The sequence below is a fragment of the Phacochoerus africanus genome, chromosome 3 (assembly GCF_016906955.1).
Source record: "Phacochoerus africanus isolate WHEZ1 chromosome 3, ROS_Pafr_v1, whole genome shotgun sequence".
Classification (NCBI taxonomy): domain Eukaryota; kingdom Metazoa; phylum Chordata; class Mammalia; order Artiodactyla; family Suidae; genus Phacochoerus; species Phacochoerus africanus.
This window is the reverse complement of record NC_062546.1, coordinates 94,159,932-94,180,971: the sequence shown is the minus strand read 5'-3', so window position 1 is coordinate 94,180,971 and position 21,040 is coordinate 94,159,932. Positions and strand designations below refer to the sequence as shown.

At 44.2% G+C, this 21,040-nt stretch overlaps 1 protein-coding gene across 1 annotated transcript; it reads right to left on the bottom strand.

Moving 5' to 3' along the window:
* Positions 1-219: 219 nt before the first annotated feature.
* On the bottom strand, positions 220-20,867 carry NIFK (nucleolar protein interacting with the FHA domain of MKI67). Its single transcript, XM_047772147.1, has 9 exons — positions 20,831-20,867; positions 20,515-20,599; positions 14,434-14,592; positions 12,814-12,951; positions 5,072-5,180; positions 4,050-4,261; positions 1,899-1,961; positions 1,705-1,776; positions 220-1,031 (listed from the first exon to the last, which is right to left on the bottom strand). The coding sequence occupies exons 3-9, from the start codon at positions 14,536-14,538 to the stop codon at positions 846-848; spliced, it is 885 nt and encodes a 294-aa protein (XP_047628103.1). The 5' UTR covers positions 14,539-14,592; positions 20,515-20,599; positions 20,831-20,867; the 3' UTR covers positions 220-845.
* Between the last annotated feature and the right edge of the window lie 173 nt (positions 20,868-21,040).

The window sequence follows — 21,040 nt, the reverse complement described above, 5'->3', positions numbered from 1 at the left end:
TACTTAAAAAACCAATTGTTTTGCATTCTGTACCAGAACACCTAGCTAGATCTTATCACAGTAAATGTTTTACAAGTATTAGATGAAAAAACATTTGGTGGCAATGAATGTTTCCAAGGCATCTGACTTAGTTGATACAAAAACACCTTTCAAGGTCATAAGAAACTCAAAGATAGCTGAAAAGGCAAAAACGGACTATTTTACTTCAAGACACTGAAGTCCTCTAAAAAATATAGACAAAGTTTATTTGGTGGTTACTGCTTGAATCTTGAAATTTACCTCTAGATTGAGGATAATGATACAAGATGATAGTTACTAATTAATCCATGCTAGCTCACCCCAAACTAATTTAACATTGGTAAAAATGACCATATACACAGAAATGAATCTCAGTATTTACACTGCTTCCGTCACTCTCCATAGAATTGAACTGATGGGTTAAATGTGCTTGGTCTAACAGAGAACAATGTAAGTGGTCAAGCAAGATTTTATTTTCCTTTATGATGGTAACAACAAAGGCTACAGTTTAGTTCTTAAATCTGTGGGTAATAGAGACCTTCTATCCAGGCCAAGTAACTACGGACAGCTCTGAACGCTGCAGAGAAAGCCCAAGCAAACAGGATGAGCGGTAGCGTCTGCTGGCTGCCGTAGCTGGTGTGCAGCCCTGCATCTGTGTAAGGGCAAGGAAGAGGAAATTACAGGTGGCTTTCCTTACAGACTTAAAAAAGTTTTTCCCTCCAAAAATCTTGTTACTGGTTGCATTCTATTCTATCTCGTTAAATACAAAGAAGTCAGCTTCCATCATAAAATCACATTTTTCAGAACTATACACAATACATTCAGAATCACTGATTGTTTTTTCTTCTCTTTTTCCTTGAACTTGTAGGTATCTGAGTCTCCTGTGTTTCTTCTTTTGCACCAGATACGGGCTGCTTGAAAACAATTTCGTGATCTTTATCATCATCATTCATTTTAGCCACTTCTGACTTTCGTTTCTCCAAAAATGTTGGTGTACACACTGGTGTGGGGCCCTGGGTTCAACAAGTGAAAGATTGTATTATAAATGCAGGGGGAAATTAGGAATGACCTGCCGTCACCTCCCCTCTACTTTTAATTATGCATGTTACCGTAGGTTTGTTTCTTTTTTTTTTTTTAAGGGCTGCATCTGAGGCATATGGAAGTTCCTAGGCTAGGGGTCGAATGGGAACTGTAGTTGCTAGCCTATGCCACAGCCACAGCCACGCCAGATCTAGGCCGTGTCTGAGACCTATCCCACAGCTCATGGCAATGTTGGATCCTTAACCTACTGAGTGAGGCCAGAGATCGAACCCACATCCTTATGGATCCTAGTCAGGTTCTTTAGCCCTGAGCCATTTTGGGAACTCCAAGGCTCATTTCCATCTTCTGAAGATACAGAAGAGCTTAGGTGCTCATCACACTTACTATGGAAACTCACAACTAATGGACAGAATTCCCTCCACCACAGAGCCACGGAGGTAGACAACTCTAGCCAAACATTTATAAGGAGACTGGCCTCACTTCTCTGACTCACTTGGCTCAAAAGATAAAAATTGCGATAAACTCACAATGATAACTTTCGCTAAATTCACAATCAAGGATTTACCCCCAAATCACAAGATTAAATGAAATTTTTAACAAAGTGACAGTAGCAGCAGCAGCTGCTTTTCCTCTGTGAAATCTTACCTGGCTATCCACTGTCTTCTCAGGGGTGTTAAGAGCAGCCAAGGCCTCTTTCTTCTTCTTCTTCCGTAAAGCCTTCAATAAATTTTAAGAGACTTTATCAAGCTGTATGTTTATCAGCTATAGTAGTCTTGAATACATTTCCCTATTTGTCTTTCTCGAATATCTGTATGTAATATGACAACTGAAAATTTTACCTGGTGCTTTCTGGAATTTCGAGGACCAGTGAATGAAGGCTTTTCCTCATCTTTATGTAAGATCTTAAGTAAACATAGAGAAGTTATAAATTAGCAGTCTCACTCACGATTTAAAACTTACCATTAGGTCCTTATACCTATTAATAAACCCTCTGCTAAATGACAAGAGTATTTCAATAAAAAGCGAAATTCACCAATAGAGTGAATGATCTTAAGTAAAGGGCAAAAGTACTAGAGGCACCTGAGGAATGGCAGAAGCCGCAGGGGCTGAAGTGAAGACCCAGAGACAGGGGCTGACCTGGCCAGTGAGAATCCTGCCCCAGGAGGGTGGACCCAGGACAAAGGTGAATGCAGAAGGTCTGCTCCCCATAAAGCAACAAATGGGCCACAGGAAAGACTGTTCTCACATGCTTCACTGTCCTAGCTCCCAAATTAATCACGAGAGTGCCTGGGCCCGAGGACTGTGACAAAATGCTGTTTTGACAGAGCTTATTAAAAACTGTGGGAATCCCAGGTGTAGCTCAGCAGGTTAAGAACCTGACATAGTGTCCGCGAAGATGTGGGTTCAATCCCAGGCCTCGATCAGTGGGTTAATGATTCGGTGTTGCTGTAGCTGTGGTGTAGGCCAGCAGCTGCAGCTCCCATTCGACTCCTAGCCAACTTCCACATACCTCAGGTGCAGCCAGCAAAGGAAAGAACAAAACAAAAATTGTCACCTCACAGTTGTCAGAATGGCCATTGTCAAAAACACCCCAAATAACAAATGCTGGAGAGGGTGGGGAGAAAAGGATCCCCCCAAACACTGTTGGCAGGAATGTAAACTGGTAACAACCACTATGGAGAATAGCACAGAGGTTGCTCAAAAACTAAAAATACCTGGGGGAAAAAACAACCAACAAAACCTTTCATATGATCCAGCAACTCTACTTCTACTCCTGGGAATATATCCAAAAGAAATGAAAACACTAATTGGAACATGGAGCATAATCTATAAAAACACTGAATCACGGAGTTCCCTTGGTGGCACAGTGGTTAACGAATCCGACTAGGAACCATGAGGTTGTGGGTTCGATCCCTGGCCTTGCTCAATGAGTTAAGGATCCGGCATTGCCGTGAGCTGTGGTCTATTTGCAGACGTGGCCCGGATCCCGCATTGCTGTGGCTCTGGTGTAGGCTGGTGGCTACAGCTCTGATTCGACCCCTAGCCTGGGAACCCCCATATGCCGAGGGAGCGGTCCTAGGAAAGGCAAAAAGAGCAAACAAACAAAAAAAACCAAACACTGAATCACTATGTTGTACACCTGAAACTAATATATAATATTGTAAATCAACTACACCTCAATGAAAATGAAAAAACAAAAGTCAATCAGGAACTGGGCCCAAGGATGGCAATTCAGTCTTCTAGTTTCTGGGTAAGGTTGAAAGACCTAATAAACTCAGGAACAGATACCATCTCTTATCAACTAATTAACTTTTTGGAAATAAGCTGACAGAGTCGATCAAAGACCCAAAACAATCTAAAGATTTGTAGAGCTCACCTCACCATGAGAAGGAGGAAGAGTGAGCAAGGAGTCCCTAGTCAACAAGCAAGGAAGTGAAAACCAGATGAAAACCTGTTACGCCATTCATGTGAGCAGCCTCGCTGTATTTCAACTCCCACTCATTTAATTCACAGAACTTTTGTTTACTGGTTGATTCTCACATACACTTTCGGAATATTCCCAACTTAAAAGACCATGAAACAAAATTTTAACTAGAATAGCATAAAAAGGATGGTCAATTTACAGTCTTGATATTTACTGATAACACACAATAAACCAAATACTTAATTCTGGTAATAATGCCTTTACTAGCAATCTATAAGCATTATGGTTTTTGGTAAAACAGGGTTTAAAACCTCAATAACCTAAAGTTATTAAATCAGGAAAATGTTGCCAAGTCAGCCAATCCTGTTCAGGAGTTTCCTCTTCTGTATAGTGGAGGTAAGATCTGCTCCGACAAACTTACAAAGAAAAACCCATGATGCGGTGTTTTAAATATTTAGTCAAAACCTAGTATGGGATCAGCACCAGGTTACTTTATACATGAAACCATAAACACATTATAACAGTGAGGTACAAAGCAAGAGACATTTCATAAAGGAGTATTTACCAATGAAGGAAAATTATAATCAATTCCCTTTTTAGCTAATCTCTTCCTGAGAGATTTTTCCTTCTTTTTAAATCTCTCCTCCATCCGCAGCTTTTGTCGAAGCGTCCGCTTCTGATTATAGCGTTTCACTGCCGGGTACGACGGCCTTTTAAATGGCATGTGCCACTCTCTAAAAAGTTCTTCATGTACTTTTTCAGGTGGTATGATATGACCTATCATTAAGAAAAAAAAAAAAAAAAAGTTCAGCTAAATGGAAGGGAAAGGATTTAAGCTTTAGAATTTCCCCCTTGTAGTTTTTCCTCACAGCATCACCAAAATGATGTGTCTCTCATTTACACGGAGAAACGTGAAGGTTAAGCAGGTACTTAAGGGCAAATCACAGAGCCCACAACTGTTTGTCAGACAGTCTGTGCCCCAAGCTGCCCTAGGGGCCAGCGACAGAATTCACAGAGCAGTGTGAAGGACAGCGACAGCGCCCAGGCCCCAGGGTTCCTGTTAGCTTGTGACCCTCGGGGGCAGAAGCTTTCATGCCAGCTGACTGCTTACTCACATCCCTCTGGCTACATTAGCCCATGAGCCCATATGCAAGGCAGGCCCAGGCCCCTGGCATCACCCACCTGTGATGGATGGGGTGGTACACAACCCAGCCCCCCGGCTTGTCAGCTGGAATAGGTCTGTCTCCCAGGGTTACCAGATCCTATGTGGTGACCTGCTTATTAACATACGGTTCACCGACTTACTGACTTCCTTCCCCTCTTTGTCTCTACTCCCTCCAAGTGTTTTCCTGGGATCATTTTCAAGATAAACTACCTCCATTTTAAAAAGGAACTGTATCCTACCAGAGATCAGAACCTTTAGGTCCCCTACTCAGCCCCTCTGGGCCTGGCTAGAGCTGTGTGTGTCATGTGTGAAGGAAGACCGACCTTAACCAGCTTCTGAGACTCGCTCCCATCAACAGGGTGAGAGAACAGCCATGTCAGCAGGAGGCATCCACTCAACTACAGCTAAGGCAGCATACTCACACTTCAAGAGTCTTTCTCCAAAAAGGTAGTTGTTCATTGTTTCAGCAGCTATTTTGGCAACATCTTCAGATTCAAACTCCACAAAGCCATAGCCTTTGCTATTTCCAGTCTGCAATGGAAAAATCCACCCCCAAAATTAGAACTATTAAATTCTAACATGCCATTCAACTCCCAGTTGATCATCAGTTTAATAAGATCACCCTTAATTCCAATTTCAAATCACAGTGTGGCGACTGCTATGGGGAAAGAGAAGATTCAAAATAGTCTGAACTTGTCACTGATTTTGAAGTACTCATGGGATTGTGATCCCACACGATAAATACAGTTAGAATTAGAACTTTATTTAGGTGTCCCCTGGTGGCCTAGCGGTTAAAGACCTGGCACTGCCATTACTGTTTCACTAGTGCGATCCTTGGAATTTCTGTATGGAGCAGGTGTGGCAAAAAGAGAGAGAGAGAATTTGGTTGGGTCCCACAGTTCTTTACTCCTTATTGAACTCACTGGCAGTCATGTTACCAATGTATTAATACTGCCCAGGAGTTCCCTTGTGATGCAAAGGGTGAAGGATCCAGCACTGTCATTGCTGTGGCTCGAGTTTGATCCCTGCCTGGGAATTTCCACATGCCGAGGATGGTCGAAAAAACAACCAAAACAAAAAATGGAAAAGAAATGAACTCTTCAGTGTCTCCAAGCTAGTCAATAAAACCCTGCACTCATTTTCATGTTTATTAGTGGCTGGTCACCTTCGGAGCTGGGGCAGAGGGCCAGCACCAACATTCTCTTATTTAAACACGCACCTGGGGTTCTTGGGCTCCAAACCACAACATAAAGTGGATTTTCTCCCCTATCTTGGTAAAATGAGTTCTAGGCCTGAATGCCCAGGTTTGGGTCCTGGCCCTGACACTTACCTGGGTGAGGAGTGTTTAAGCTCAAATTTTTCTTTCTTTTAGAAAATGGAAAATGACCGCTATAAAACAACCACTCTCATAGAGTTGCTAAGAAAATATTCAAAATCCACCAGTGCTATCCACGATGTTTGTCGAATGAGTACTCAGTGTTACTGCAGGGTGGCAACATGGGCCTGCTCCACACCTGCTACTTTGGCACAGGGTTATTTTGAGCTGAAGGAATTCAGCAGCAGATACAAGAAAAACCCTGCCCTCCCCTTATTTACCTAAAATCAGGACATGCATCTACAAAGGTGTTTTCCCCCACCCCCACCAGAAAGACAAAAGTTAGAGGAAGCCACATAACACGCTTTACTAACAGGACCTTTTCCATGGCTGGTCTCCCATTTATTTGCCTTCCCACAACTCAAAGCACTTTTCCTTTATCTTGTCGCTCCTCCTGAAACTCCTTGCTTCTCTGCCAAGGTGCTGCATGGTTTTAACCAACTTCTGAGTGCTTCACGTCTGAGAGCTCCCTTGTGTAAGAAGACTTCTGGGAGCTTGTTTCACTCTTGCTAACCTCTGTCTCGTCAGTCTAAGTAAGTTACAGCATCCCTCCCGGCCAGAGAACCTAGGAGGCAGTACATACAAAAAGAACTTTTCCTCCTCCACACTTCCAACCTTAGTGACAACCAGAAAAGACTTTACAGGAGTTCCCATTGTGGCTCAGTGGTAACAAACCCAACTAGTATCCATGAGGACTCAAGATTCAGTCCCTGGCCTTGAGCAGTGGGCTAAGGATCCAGCGTTGCTGTGGCTGTGGTGTAGGCTGGCAGCTGTAGCTCAGATTCAACCCCTAGCCTGGGAACCTCCATATACATCGAGTGCAGCTCTTAAAAAAAAAAGAAAGGAAAAAAAAGAAAGAAAAAAAAGAAACTTGACTAAATATTAGGATAGGGATCAAAACTGGTGATTCTAGAAATAAGGAATCATGAAAAAGGTGTGCAGCTTAACAGAGTTGGAAGCCAGGAAGCTCGAGGCTCATTCCTACCACTGGCAACCCAGAAACAGCCACAATCCAGAGCTTCAGTTTAGTTACCTGCAAAGGATGATTCTGGTAAAATTTTAAATGTCTGGCAATTCTTTTACAATCCCAGTTCTCACTCAGGAGGGAAAAGATGGAATGGAAGATGGTGAAATGCAGCTCAATTGTGAACTCATGAATCTTTCTGAACACATGCAAAGTGTCCCCCAAACCAAAAACTTAAAACTTCAAACCCTGACCTAGTATCCCTGAATGCTAGAAATACCAAGCAGTCAAAACTGGTGTGGGTGGGGAGGTGGTAGTTTTACTCGGCAACAAAGCTGGAAATGACACCTGTCAGTGCATCCCAGCAGGAGCAGGTTTTCTCTGACTGGCCTCTTAAAAAAGCCAATGTCCAGAAAAGCCAAACAAGTCAAACAGGGCAAATGTAGTTCTAGATGGGATGAAGCGACCAAGTGCAATGCATGACCCTAACTTTCTCAGAATGGGGAGGGTGCCCCAGGGGTATGTGTAGGCGGGCAGTAAACAAGATCATCAGGCAGTGATAATGTAGGAGAATGCCCCATTCTTATATTTATGATGGTGTACTTAGTACTAAAGTGTTGTGACTGCCACTTTCTTCAAAAGGTTCAATGAAACAAAAAGGTGTGCCTGTTTTTTTTTTTGTTTGTTTGTTGTGTTTTTTTTTGTCTTTTGAAGGCCGTACCCACGGCATCTGGAGATTCCCAGGCTAGGAATCTAATTGGAGCTGTTGTCACCAACCTACGTCAGAGCCACAGCTACACCAGATCCTAGCCGCATCTGTGACCTACGCTACAGCCACAACACCGGAGCCTTAACCCACTGAGTGAAGCCAGGGATGGAACCAGCAACCTCATGGTTCCTAGTCAGATTTGTTTCCGCTGCACGACAACAGGAACTCTGTGTGCTTGTTTTTTTTAGACAAGGAAGAGATGAAGCCAATGTGTCAGGATGTTAGTAATGGGTGAATCCAGGTGGGGGGTGTTCATTACACCATTCTTTAATTTTGTCTTGTTGGGTTTTATTTTGCCTGTGACCTCGGCGTGAGGAAGTTCCCAGGCCAGAGATCGAACCTGTGCCATGGCAATAAGAATACCAGATCCTTATCCCACTGCCACCCGGGAACTCCCATTGTACCATTTTTTCTACCTCCCTGTAGACTTTTTTCCCAAAAGACAAACCTGAGGGAAAACTACGACTATACTGAAATATCAAAAAACACCGACAAAATGACATCCCACAAAAGGCTGAAGAATGTTTCAAAAAGACAGTAAGGGCAAAAATACAAAAAGGCGGAGTTTCTGTCGTGGCTCAGTGGTTAATGAATCCGACTAGGAACCATGAGGTTGTGGGTTCCATCCCTGGCCTTGCTCAGTGGGTTAAGGATCCGGTGTTGCTGTGAGCTGTGGTGTAGGTTGCAGATGTGGCTCAGATCCTGTATTGCTGTGGCTCTGGCATAGGTCGGCGGCTACAGCTCCAATTGGACCCCTAGCCTGGGAACTTCCATATGCCGCGGGAGCGGCCCCAGAAAATGCAAAAAGACAAAACAAAAAAAACCCCGCAAAAACAAAACAAAGAAAACAACCCCCCTCCCAAAAACAAAAAGGCAATTCAGAGAAGAGAGGAGTCTAACATGTAACGATATGTGTTAGAATATATGACAAACACATAATGACGCTCAAGCTAAGAATGAGGCAGGCAGATACAAAAGACATGATTATTCTACCTTGAGGATAGGCTTTAAAGCGCGCTAAAATTTTTCAAAAGCAGAGCGTGACATTTTAGAGGACAACAAATTCAATTAGGTAGATCAGAAAAGTTTTGAAAAACTAAATAGAGGAGTTCCCGTTGTGGCACAGTGGAAACAAATCTGACTAGGAACCATGAGGTTTCAGGTTTGATCCCTGGCCTTGCTCAGTGGGTTAAGGATCCAGCATTGCTGTGAGCTGTGGTGTAGGTTGCAGACTCATTTCAGATCTGGCGTTGCTGTAGCTGTGGCGTAGGCCGGCAGCTGTAGCTCCAATTCAACCCCTGGCCTGGGAACCTCCACATGCTGAGGGTGCAGCCCTTAAGAACAAATAAGCAAAAAAACAACCCCACGACTGATCAGAAAGATTAAGCAACCTCTCATAGGACTTTTACTTCAGGTATGTTTATGTACACGTATATGTGTGTTGGCTTACGCTGTAAAACTTATTTCTTTGGAGTTCCTGCTATGGTGCAATGGGATCAGCAGTGTCCTTACAGCACCAGGACGAAGATTCAATCCCCTGTCCGGCATAGTGGGTTAAAGGTTCCAGCGCTGCCACAGTTGCAGCGCAGGTCAAAGTTGTGGCTGGGTGGCCAAAAAAGAAACAAACGAACTTATTTCTTCTTGGGGATTCTAAGTCCAAAAAAAACTATTCTAGAGAAAGTTGCCTATACCTGCAAAAAGAAGGTTCCCAGCAGCTTCACCTACAAGACTGAAAAATTCCAAGTAAGCTCATTTGTATCCTTATGTTCAACAGGATGGTAGATAAATAAACTGCAGTGTAATCAAGAAAAGGAGTAAAGCACCAGTTGCATGGATAAGGCTCAAAGGAGACTATTGAATGAACAAGTCTGTAGCAAAATGATAGATTCTAGTCTGTTTCTTAAAGATCAAAGATCTGAAGCATGAGATCAAGCTGACATCTGATAAAGGTGAACAGTCATTAAGCTGGTCTCTACCAGACTTCAGGGTATTTGCAGTATCTTGTCTGCCTAAGATGCAACCATTACCAACTGGCGAATGGGGAAAAAGGGGAAAATACAGAGAAAACATTATTTTGGTTAGAATAGAAGAAATATCAGGATTTTTCTTTTGGCCATGCCCACAGCACATGGAGGTTCTCAGGCCACGGACTGGACCCATACCAAAGCAGTGACCCTAGCCTCAACAATGACAATGCCAGATCCCTAACCTGCTAGGCCACCAGAGAATTCCCCGAAGCATTTTATTTTATTAATTTTTTTTTTGTCTTTTTAGGGCCGCACCTGAGGAATATGGAGGTTCCCAGGCTAGGGGTCGAATTGGCCATGTAGCTGCCAGCCTACACCACAGCCACAACAACATAGGATCCGAGCCAAATCTGAGATCTACACCACAGCTCAGCAATGCTGGATCCTTAACCCAATGAGTGAGGCCAAAGATCGAACCTGCATCCTTATGGTTAGTAGTCAGATTCCTGACCAGCTGAACCATAATAGGAACTATTTGCAATAATTTACAATGTTGAGATAATTTCTGTTGTACAGCAAAGTGATTCAGTTATACACATATCCATTCTTTCTCCATATAGATCACCACAGAATACTGGGTAGAGTTCCCTGTGGTGTACAGCAAGTCCCTGCTGGCCAATCATTCTATACACCTCAGTGTGCACACACAAATTCCAAACCCCAAGTCCACCCCTCCCTGAACCTGTCCCCTTTGGTAACCATTAAGTTTGTTTTCAGAGTCTGTGAGTCTATTCCTGCTCTGCAAGTAAGTTCATTTGTATCTTTTTTAGAGATTCCACATACAGAAGTTCCTTCTGTGGCACATCTAGATTGGCAGCTCCTTGGGAACTCTGGGAGGCAAGTTCAATACCCAGCCCTCTGACCCCTAGCCTGGGAACTCCCTATACCGCAGGGAATAAAAGAAAAAAAAAAGACAAAAAGATTCCATGTATAAGTAATATATGGTACTTGTCTTTCTCTTCTTTTTTTGGTCTTTGCCTTTTCTATGGCCGCTCCCGCAGCATATGGAGATTCCAAGGCTAGGGGTCTAATCGTAGTCGTGCCTACGCCAGAGTCACAGCAGCGTGGGATCCAAGCCACGTCTGCAACCTACACCACAGCTCACGTCAATGCCGGATCCTTAACCCACTGAGCAAGGCCAGGGATCGAACCCTCAACCTCATGGTTCCTAGTTGGATTCGTTAACCACTGTGCCACAACGGGAACTCCAGTACTTGTCTTTCTTTTAATTTATGTTGTATGATAATCTCTAGATCCGTCCATGTTGCTGCAAATGGTATTATTTCATTCTTTTTTTATGACTAATACTCTATTGCATATATGCACCACATGTTCTTTATCCATTCCTGTCAATGGACACTTCCTCTGAAGCATTTTATTATTTTTTTTTATTTTTATTTTTTTTGCTATTTCTTTGGGCCACTTCCTGCGGCATATGGAGGTTCCCAGGCTAGGGGTTGAATCGGAGCTGTAGCCACCGGCCTACGCCAGAGCCACAGCAACGCGGGATCCGAGCCGCGTCTGCAACCTACACTACAGCTCACGGCAACACCGGATCGTTAACCCACTGAGCAAGGGCAGGGACCGAACCCGCAACCTCATGGTTCCTAGTCAGATTCGTTCACCACTGCGCCACGACGGGAACTCCCCCTCTGAAGCATTTTAAATTTAAAATCCCCTTTACTGTTGAGATGTTGCTTTGGGAACATAAAACGTAATATCCAGCTAGTGTGTGTCCTATCCCCACATGTGCCAAATCAAATATAAATTTTTTTTTTTTGGCTCCCACGGCATATGGAGGTTCCCAGGCTAGGGGTTGAATTAGAGCTATAGCCACTGGCCTACACCACAGCCACATCAGATCCGAGTCGTGATTCTTAACCCACTGAGCAAGGTCAGGGATTGAACCTGCGTTCTCATGGATGCTAGTCAGATTTGTTTCTGTACAGCCAGGTCAGGAACTCCCAAACATAAAATTTAACTTTGATCTGTTACAACTCAAGTGGAAAGTGTGGAAAAACTGTAACAAGAAAAAAAGATTCCAAGAACAAGAGCTCTATGGTTACAGCCAGTAAGTGAGTGTGGGGAAAGAAAATAAAGTGGGCCTCCCCTCCCTACTGAAACAAACAACACAATCAGTTCTTTATCAGGACAGGTGAAGGTATGATACAAAAATAACATTATATAGGAGTTCCCGTAGTGGCTCAGTGGAAATGAATCTGACTAGGAGCCATGAGGTTTTGGGTTTGATCCCTGGCCTCACTCAGTGGGATAAGGATCTGGTGCCGCTGTTAGCTGTAACATGGTCGAAGATGTAGCTTGGATCCTGCGTTCCTGTGGCTGGGGCTGGCAGCTGTAGCTCTGAATTGACCTCTAGCCTGGGAACCGCCATATGCCGCTAGTATGACCTAAAAAAAAAAAAAAAAAAACCAGCAAAAAACCTCCCCAAAACAACATTATATAGTACTTTGTGGCTCAGACACTGTTCTAAGAACCTTCAGTCATTACCCCATTTAATCTTTGCTCAGATACTCCTAGGATGTCAGTGCTATTTTGTTTCTATCTTACAAATCAGAAAACTGAAGTATGAGAGTATATATAACTTGTCCAAAGCCACACAATTAGTTAACTGTGGAGCCAGGCCTCACACCTATGTAGCCTTGCTCCATCCTTACTCTAACTATGCACCTGACCAACCTTCGCTATCAGAGGCTTTTACAAAGGGACTATGAACCAGCTCCTCAAACTGAAGTTCATGTACATCTGGCTTAGTAGTCACAGCACAAATATGACTCACTTATTAGGACAGTCAATTTAATTTGAGGACTTAAGGCAATCACTTTTTTTTTTTGTAAACAGTAAAACATTAACAGGAATAGTGATTTTGCTCTCACAGCTGGTTCAGGTTCTAGTTCTCGCTCCACCCCTTTCTAGAGTGAGCGATAATACCGGAACATGCTCCATACACTGTCAAGGGTGATATTCTTTTGGAAAATGAAACAACTTATCTCAATCCAAAAAAAACTTACCTTTTTACTCCTGGACAGTCTCAATCTTGTAACAGTGCCAAACTGGGAGAAATATGCTCGGATCTGGGTTTCATATAGCGATGGAGGTAAGTGGCCCACATAGATTACTCCAGGAGTAAGTTTTTGTTTCTCTGGTTGCTGAAGACATCAAGATCAGGCAAATATTTTTTTAAATAAAAAACAACAACACATTGCAACAAATCCTGTGAAAACTCCCTGCTTTCAGTCTAAGACAACAGATAAGAACCTACCCTGAATCTCCACTTAGCACAACAGAATACAAAAATTAACTGTTTAATGTCCATCTCCCCACAAAGACAATTGTCAAGCAGGAGACTGTCTTCTCTGCGTCCCCATCCCAGGCCCCCAAAGTCAATGCTCAGTAAGTATTACGGTGAATCAATGGTTTGAACGCATTATTCAAAATCTTCTGACCTTAGAACTCCACATAAGTACAGTTTTGCAGATCATCATTTAACTCGTACTCACCTAACCAACTATTTTAAGACGTTAGTTAACAGTACCTCCAATATACCCTTGTTTTCTATAATAAGGACTTTTAAGTTTTCCGGGAACGCATTTTATGCTAAAACCTTTGGGAAACAGAACTTTATGTCAGGGCCCCTAGTCATAAGCAAATGAAGCCTGGCAAAAATTGTCTCTTAAGGATTCCAAAACCATGGACCTGGCAACCGAACCTCCCCAATTTGGGGATGAAACCATGTACCAGACCCTAAATCTTTGTGTTTTGAAATAAACGGCCTTTCCTTTAGTCTCCCAGGCCTCCCCTCAGTCTCAAAAGGCTGACTCGAGAGTTAATGATTAGAAAATACTGTTACAGCTAAAACCTAGTTAAAACAGTCTCCATTATGTTGTGTCCTGCCTTGGTCTGCTAACTTATTACTAATGTTTACTTTCTAATCAGAGTTATATATTGCACCTAATGTTTTCTTTTATAATTGAAACACTCTTCTGATACCCCTTCCCCGTAAGCAGTCTTTATTCCAGAGAGAAGGTCAAGGGACGATAACCCTGAAGACAACCAGAAACCATCACCAAACCGACTGACTCCGGATTTGACTACTTTGAAATGATCTATGGATTAAGAATAACATAGACATCTTAATCAATAATCCTGTCTTCTGAGCTAAACCTATAAAACCCCTTGCTATCCCCTCTCAAGTCAGGACAAAGCTTTGAGGCATTACCCTGCCGTGTCCTCCTTTGCCTGGCAAAGCAATAAAACTGTTCTTTCTCTTCCTCAAAACTCCGACTCCCAAACTAGTGCCAGTGTACAGAGGCCACATTTTCCCTACAGGGGCAGAGCCAAAGAACGCTCTTTCGGATCTGGGGCTGATCTGCGCTACAAGGGCCGCTCCCATCGGCTGGCCTCCTCTCTTCCATCGTCACCCCAACACCCACCCCTTCATTTTTCGGTCCTCTCGGGAAAACCTCGGTCTCCTGGGGTCGGGGTCTCCTGGGGTCGGAGTCTCCTGGGGTCGGGGCCTCCAGGGTGACCCTGCTGAGGCACAGGCGTGGGGCTGCCGAGACGCGCTGGGCAGAAGGCCCAGGGCGCGCCAGCCGCCTCCTGTCGCGGTTGGGGCCGCGCTGGCCACTCACCTTGGTTGCGCGACGGCGAGCCTGCGCTACCTTCTTCTGGAACTTAGCATCTTCTTGCGGATTCAGGGACAAGAGCGGCCCAACCGGGGCAGCGAGAGCCGCCATTAAGCCTGCTACCGGGCTAACCAAATCCACGCGGAGCTCCCGGAAATGCGAGTCCTGTAGGGTTCCAAAGCGGAAGTGAGGGCGGGGCCTGGGCTCGACGCGGCGCGACAGGGGGTGGGGCCTGGGCGGGGCGCGGGGAGGGTCCAGCGAGCTCCGGCGTCCCCTGCCTCAACAGCCGCTGACCTCACTCTAACACCTGCCACCTGCCCAAAATTGCTGTGAATAGCTTGTTAGCGTTTCCTCTATGGCCCTCACATTTCAAGGGCCAGGGCTGGGATAAAAACCAACTCCAGTGAGTTCCCATTGTGCCTCAGCAGGTTAAGAACCCGACTAGCATCCATGAAGGTGTGGGTTCCACCGCTGGCCTAGCTCACTGGGATAAGGTTCTAGCATTGCCGTGAGCTGCAGTGTAGGTCACAGATGCAGCTCAGATCTGGTGTTGCTGTGGCTGTGGTGTAGGCCGGGCAGCTGCAGCTTTCATTTGACCCCTAGACAATCAACTCCAGAAATTCTCTGGTGTCTCAGCGGGTTGGCTCAGGGCAGGTAGCTGCTGCAGTTTCTATCCCTGGCCAGGGAACTTCCTCCAGTCCTGAGCGCAGCCAAAAACCAAAACCAAAAACGAAACCAACCCCAAAACAATACTCGTGCCCTTGAGGTCTTGCTAACCATTAATTCTTTTCTATTTATTTTCTTTCTTTCTTTTTGCTGTTTAGGGCTGCACCCTCAGCATAGTTCTCAGGCTACAGGTTGAATCGGAGCTGCAACTACCCGCCTACATCACAGCCATAGCAACTCCACATACCACAGCTCCTGGCAACGCAGGATCCTTAACCCAGTGAGCAACGCCAGGGATCGAACCCACATCCTCATGGATACTAGTCGGATTCGTTACCACTGAGCCACAATGGTAACTCCCCTATTTTCCTTTTTCACTTGTTTTTTGAGCCCTTATTGTGCGTCCCTCTGCTGCTGCCTTTGGGGAACTTAGAGCTTGGGGGGAGGGGCAGATAAAGGACGTCTGAGGGTGGGTCTGGTGCTATGTGAGATACTGAAGAGATTGGGGGAGAGGCATCCTGGGTGGCAAGGAGGGCCTCCGGAGGAGGTAGCTTTGAGCTGAGACCTGAAGGCATGGGGAGCAGGCATGGAGGTCTTAGGCTGGAAAGAAGGGACCAGCCAGTGTGGCTGGAGCTCAGCAAGGGGTGAGGACCAAGGGTGCAGGTGGGAGCTCCAGGGCTCTGCTTGTCAAGGTTGAAAGCTTGGGTTTTATTGTAAATGCAGGGGAATGGGAGGGTTTTATGGAAGGCTGTGGTTGTTCATACCTTTCAAATAACTCCACTAGTTAGGGTGGCAGGTGGACTGAAGAAACAGGGAGTCAAGGCTACAGTAGTAGTCCACACCGGCCAGTATGGGGGACAGAGGTGGCAGATTGCCCAATGAAAACAAATGCACTACCTAAAAGTTGGGTATTACGTTTTTTCCTTCCTTCTGATTTTTCTTGTAGAGGGCAGAGGCTTCTTGGGTAGAACAATTTTTCACTGGACTGTGTGTCCCACTCTGCCTTGGCACCCTGTTTCCAGCACCTGATGTCAGCGCCACCCTTCTCCCCCCAAGTCACTTAACAACCAAATGCCTCCAGACACTTCCACAGACCTGAGTGTGTGGCTGCATGTGCTCAATGAATGTCTCTCCCTTCTTTTGCCCCCACTGACCACCCACCATGCCACCCCTCTGTGGGAACTCAATAGTGGCATGTCTTTCCTATGGGGCCACCATCACCACCTATGCACTGGAGCCCCTGGCAGGGGATGGTGTAGGTAGCATGGTGAGGGCTGATGTCAGAGCTTCAGGGTAAGGCAGGGTGTGCTGAGTATCTAGGGAGCTGGGTCTTGGGAACAGAAGACTCTGAGAGGTGGGGCTGAGGTGCCTACCCAGCCCTGCTCGCCTTCCTCCTCTTCTCCTCCTTTTCCATCCATTGTGCCTGGTCCCTGAGGGGTCATCCAACCTGCCAGCTATGAGTCAGCTTGCTCAGCCCTGCCTGGCTGACCCTTGCTCAGTCACAGGGTTTTTGGGCTGAAAGGGACAATTTTAGGGGAAGTGGAGAGAAAGTGTCATTTGTTTCATTAGTCTCAATAGTGCAGCCTCAGTACATGTCACCTGACAAACTAAAAATTCCGCCTGTATTCAGTTTAGGGCCACAGGACCTGAAGTTGGGAGGGAAATTTTCTTTCTCTGTCCTTCTCGGTGACTATCACTTTGGCCACATCTTGCCCTGTGCCAGGTCTAACTTCATGCACAACCCCAAATCTAGACCCTGAGTGTGGCAATGACCTTGGCAAAGCGGGGGGGCCCCCTGGAGGGATGGGGGTGGGGAGAGTGCAGAGGGGTAGCTGCTCAGAGGGTTCACTGCCCTTCAAGGAACCTTGTAGAAGTGTACCACCTATAACAGAGTCTTCAGTACTATTAAATGAGTCATATTTTCACCCTTAAATGAGCCCAGAATGTCTACAGTGTTAACATTCACACTCAGGAGAGTGCAGCCAAGTGGCCAGGGGGATGGAAATGAGTTCAGTTTTTCTAGAAAGAGATTTGGCAAAATCTGTCAAGGACTTTAAAAATAGGACTTATTGGAGTTCCCACTGTGGCTCTATGGGCTAAGAACCTTACTAGTATCCATGAGCATGTAGCTTCAATCCAGTGGGTTAAGTATCTGGCATTGCCTTGACCTTTGGTGTAAGTCACAGATGTGGCTTGGATCCTGTGTTGCTGTTGCTGTGGCGAAGGCAGGGAACTTCCATATGCCTCAGGTGTATCCCTAAAAAGACAAAAACAAGCCAACAAAAAAAGAAGACTGGTGGAAATTCCTGCTGTGGCACAAGAGGATCTGTGACATCTCTGCAGCGCCAGGAAGCAGGTTCAGTCCCTGGTGCAGTGCAGTGGGTTAAATGATCCAGTGTTGCTGCAGGTGCGACATAGGCCAAAACTGTGCTTTGGATCTGCTCCCTGGCCCAGGAACACCATATACCTTGAGGCAGCCAAAAAAAGAAAAAAAAAAAAAGGACTTATCAAAGCAATGATCTTATCATTTAAAAAATTCTAATTTTTTCTTTTTTGTTGAAGTATAGTTGACTTACAATAATTTCAAGTATACAATTTAGTAATATTTTTATAGATTATACTCCATATAATGTTGTTATACAATATTGGCTGTTTCACTGTGCTGTATATTACATTCCTGTTACTTGTCTATTTTATACCTTGTGGTTTGAACCTCTTAATCCCTGACCCAATTTGCCCCTCCCCCCCATTACTCTGTGTCTGCAGAACTGTTGCTGCCTTGCTATATTTAATCGTTTGCTTTATTTTTTAGATTCCTCATAAAAGTGAAAACATACAAGAGTTCCCATGGTGGCTCAGCCTTAATGTATCTGACTACTATACATGATTTGATCCTTGGCCTCGTTCAGTGGGTTAAGGATCTGGTGTTGCCGTGAGCTGTGGCATAGGTTGCAGTCTCAGCCTGGATCTGGCGTTGCTGTGACTGTGGTGTAGGCTGGCAAATGCAATTCTGATTTGACCCATAGTCTGAGAACTTCCAAATGCCATGAGTGTGCTCATTAAAAAAAAACAGTGAAAACATACAGTATTTGTCTTTCTCTGCCCGACATTTCACTAAGCATACTGCCCTCCAGGTCCATCTATGTTGTCACATTTGGTAAAATTTCATTCTTTTTTATGGCCAAGAAATAGTCCATTGTATGTATACATATATATGCTACATTTTTGAAACTATTCATCTGTTGATGGACACATGTTGCTTCCATATATTGGCTATTGTAAATAATGCTACTCAGAACATTGACATGCGTGTATTTTTTCAAATTTGTGTTTTTCTTTTCTTTGGATACATACCCAGGAGTGGAATTCTGGATTGTATGCTACTGCCATTTTTAATTTTTGAGAAATCTCCCATAATGTTTTCCACAGTAGTTGTACTAACTTATATTCCTACTAACAGTGCAGGAGGGTTCCCTTTTCTCCACATCCTCACCAATACATGTTATTTATTGTCTTATTGTCTTTTCTTTTCTTTTTGGCTGTGCCTGCTGCATGTTCCCAGGCCAGGGATCAAACCTGTACCACAGCAACAACCCAAGCTGCTGAAGAGAAAATGCCAGATCCATAACCTGCTGCATCACAACAGAACTCCTGTTTACTGTCTTTTTGAAGATAGCCATTCTTATAGGTGAGAGGTAATATCTCATTGTGCTTTAGACTTGCATTTTCCTGATGATTAGTGATATTGGCCACCAGTATTTCTAAAAGAAATGATCTTAAATCCTGATAATGGCTTACAAAGACTTTCATCACAATGCCATTCATAACAGAAAGAACTGGAGTTCCCTTGTGGCACAGTGGGTTAAGGACCTGGCATTATCACTGCAGCAGCTGAGGTCACTGCTCTGGTGCAGGTCTGATCCCTGGCCTAGGAACTTTTGTATGCCTTGGGCGCAGCCAAAAAAAAAAAAAGTTAAAAAAATTAGTAATAGAAAGAACTAGAAGCAACTAAATAACCCATGATAAGGGACTGACTGGGTCAATAAACATGATACATCCACTCCACAAAAAAAGTCACATTAACAACGTTTCCATTTCAAAAATTATTTTTAGGAGTTCCCATTGTGGCTCAGTGGTAACAAACCCGACTAGTATCCATGAGGACTTGGGTTCAACCCCTGACCTTGCTCAGTGGGTTAAGGATCTGGTGTTGCCATGAGCTGTGGTGTATGTCACAGACCTAGCTCGGGTCCCACGTTGCTGTGGCTGTGGTGTAGGTCAGCAGCTGCAGCTCTGATTTGACCCCTAGCCTGGGAATTTCCATATGCTGCAGATGCGGCCCTAAAAAAACAAAAAAAAAATTATTATGATTATTATTATTTATGTCTTTTTGCCTTTTCTAGGGCCACTTCCCACAGCATATGGAGGTTCCCAGGCTAGGGGTCTAATGGGAGCTGTAGCCGCTGGCCTACTCCAGAGCCACAGCAATGTGGGATCCGAGCCTTGTATGCGACCTACACCAGAGCTCACAGCAACACCAGATCCTTAACCCACTGAATGAGGCCAGGGATCAAACCTGCAACCTCATGGTTCCTAGTCGGATTCATTAACCACTGCACCATGATGGGAACTCCACAAAAAAATTATTTTTAAAAATGGTAAAAAATGAGAAAATGTTAATTTTAAGTGATAAAGGTTATAAAAGAATGAGAAACATGAAAACTTTAATAGGAAGATGTGCAAAAAGAGAATTCCCAAAATAAATTTATGTATATGAATGATAAGAGCATGGTGGTTAAGACAATGCATTTGGATTCCAGTTTCATCAAGCACTAGCTGCATATGAGCTTAGGCAAGCCAATTAATCTGCTACCATATTTACTTCATTTATAAGATGAAAACAGTATCAAGTTTGCAGAAGTATAATGAAGATAAAAATATGATTCTTCGTGTAAAGTTTTAGAATAATGTCTGGCACAATGCAAACAATAATTTATCATTTAGGTGATATAAGCCATCATTTTCATTCATTTGGCGTGCAGTCTACACTCACACACACACACAGTTGTATTTGTAGGGTGGATGTATGAGATAACTGTAGGTCAAACCAAATCATTACAGCGCTGGCCTCCAAAAAGGGGAATTGGGGGAAGGTATTCGTTGAGCGGAAGAGAAACTCCCCATCCTACAAGCTTAAAGGTTCATATAATCTAAACAAAAGGCAATACAATCCCTGCGAAGACGTTAAAATTAAAAACAAGCACAGAGAGAAAAAAATTCACTCTCAATCTATCCCCTTATTTTCAATCCCACATACACGTTTATTTTTCCCCGAGTACTTTCTTCAGGCACAAACTATTTTTTCCCCTATTTTTACAGATTGCAATGTACACTCTTACGCACCTGGCTTTCTATGCGTACCTTTTAGTACTGAAGCGTTTTCCCTCCAACTGCTGTTTTATAAAATATCATGTACAATCAGCCCTCCGTATCTGCAGTTCGGCACCTACAGATTCAACCGACCCGAGATAGAAAGTATTTAAAAAAAAAGTTCCAAAAAAGCAACTTGATTTTGCTGTGCACCAGCAACTATTTACGTATTTACATTGTATTTCCAACTATTCCCACAGTGCATTTTATTAGGTGTTACAAGTAATATCTAATTACAAGTACTTAAAATATTACAAGAGAACGTGCATAGGTTATATTCAAATACTACGCAACTTCAAATAAGGACCTTGAGGATCCTCAGATTTTGGAATGGCGCAGGGCTCACAGGACCAAAACCCCAACTGGTTACGGAGGTTAGACTGTACGAGCTAACAGCGGATTGGTTCCAATCCTCCAAACCCAAGGCCCCCTCCTTTAGGCCCACAAGCTCTGAGGACCCCTTCTCGGGCTGTCTCCGGTGGTGCCTGTCGGAAGAGCCTCGCCCGCCCTGCCCTGC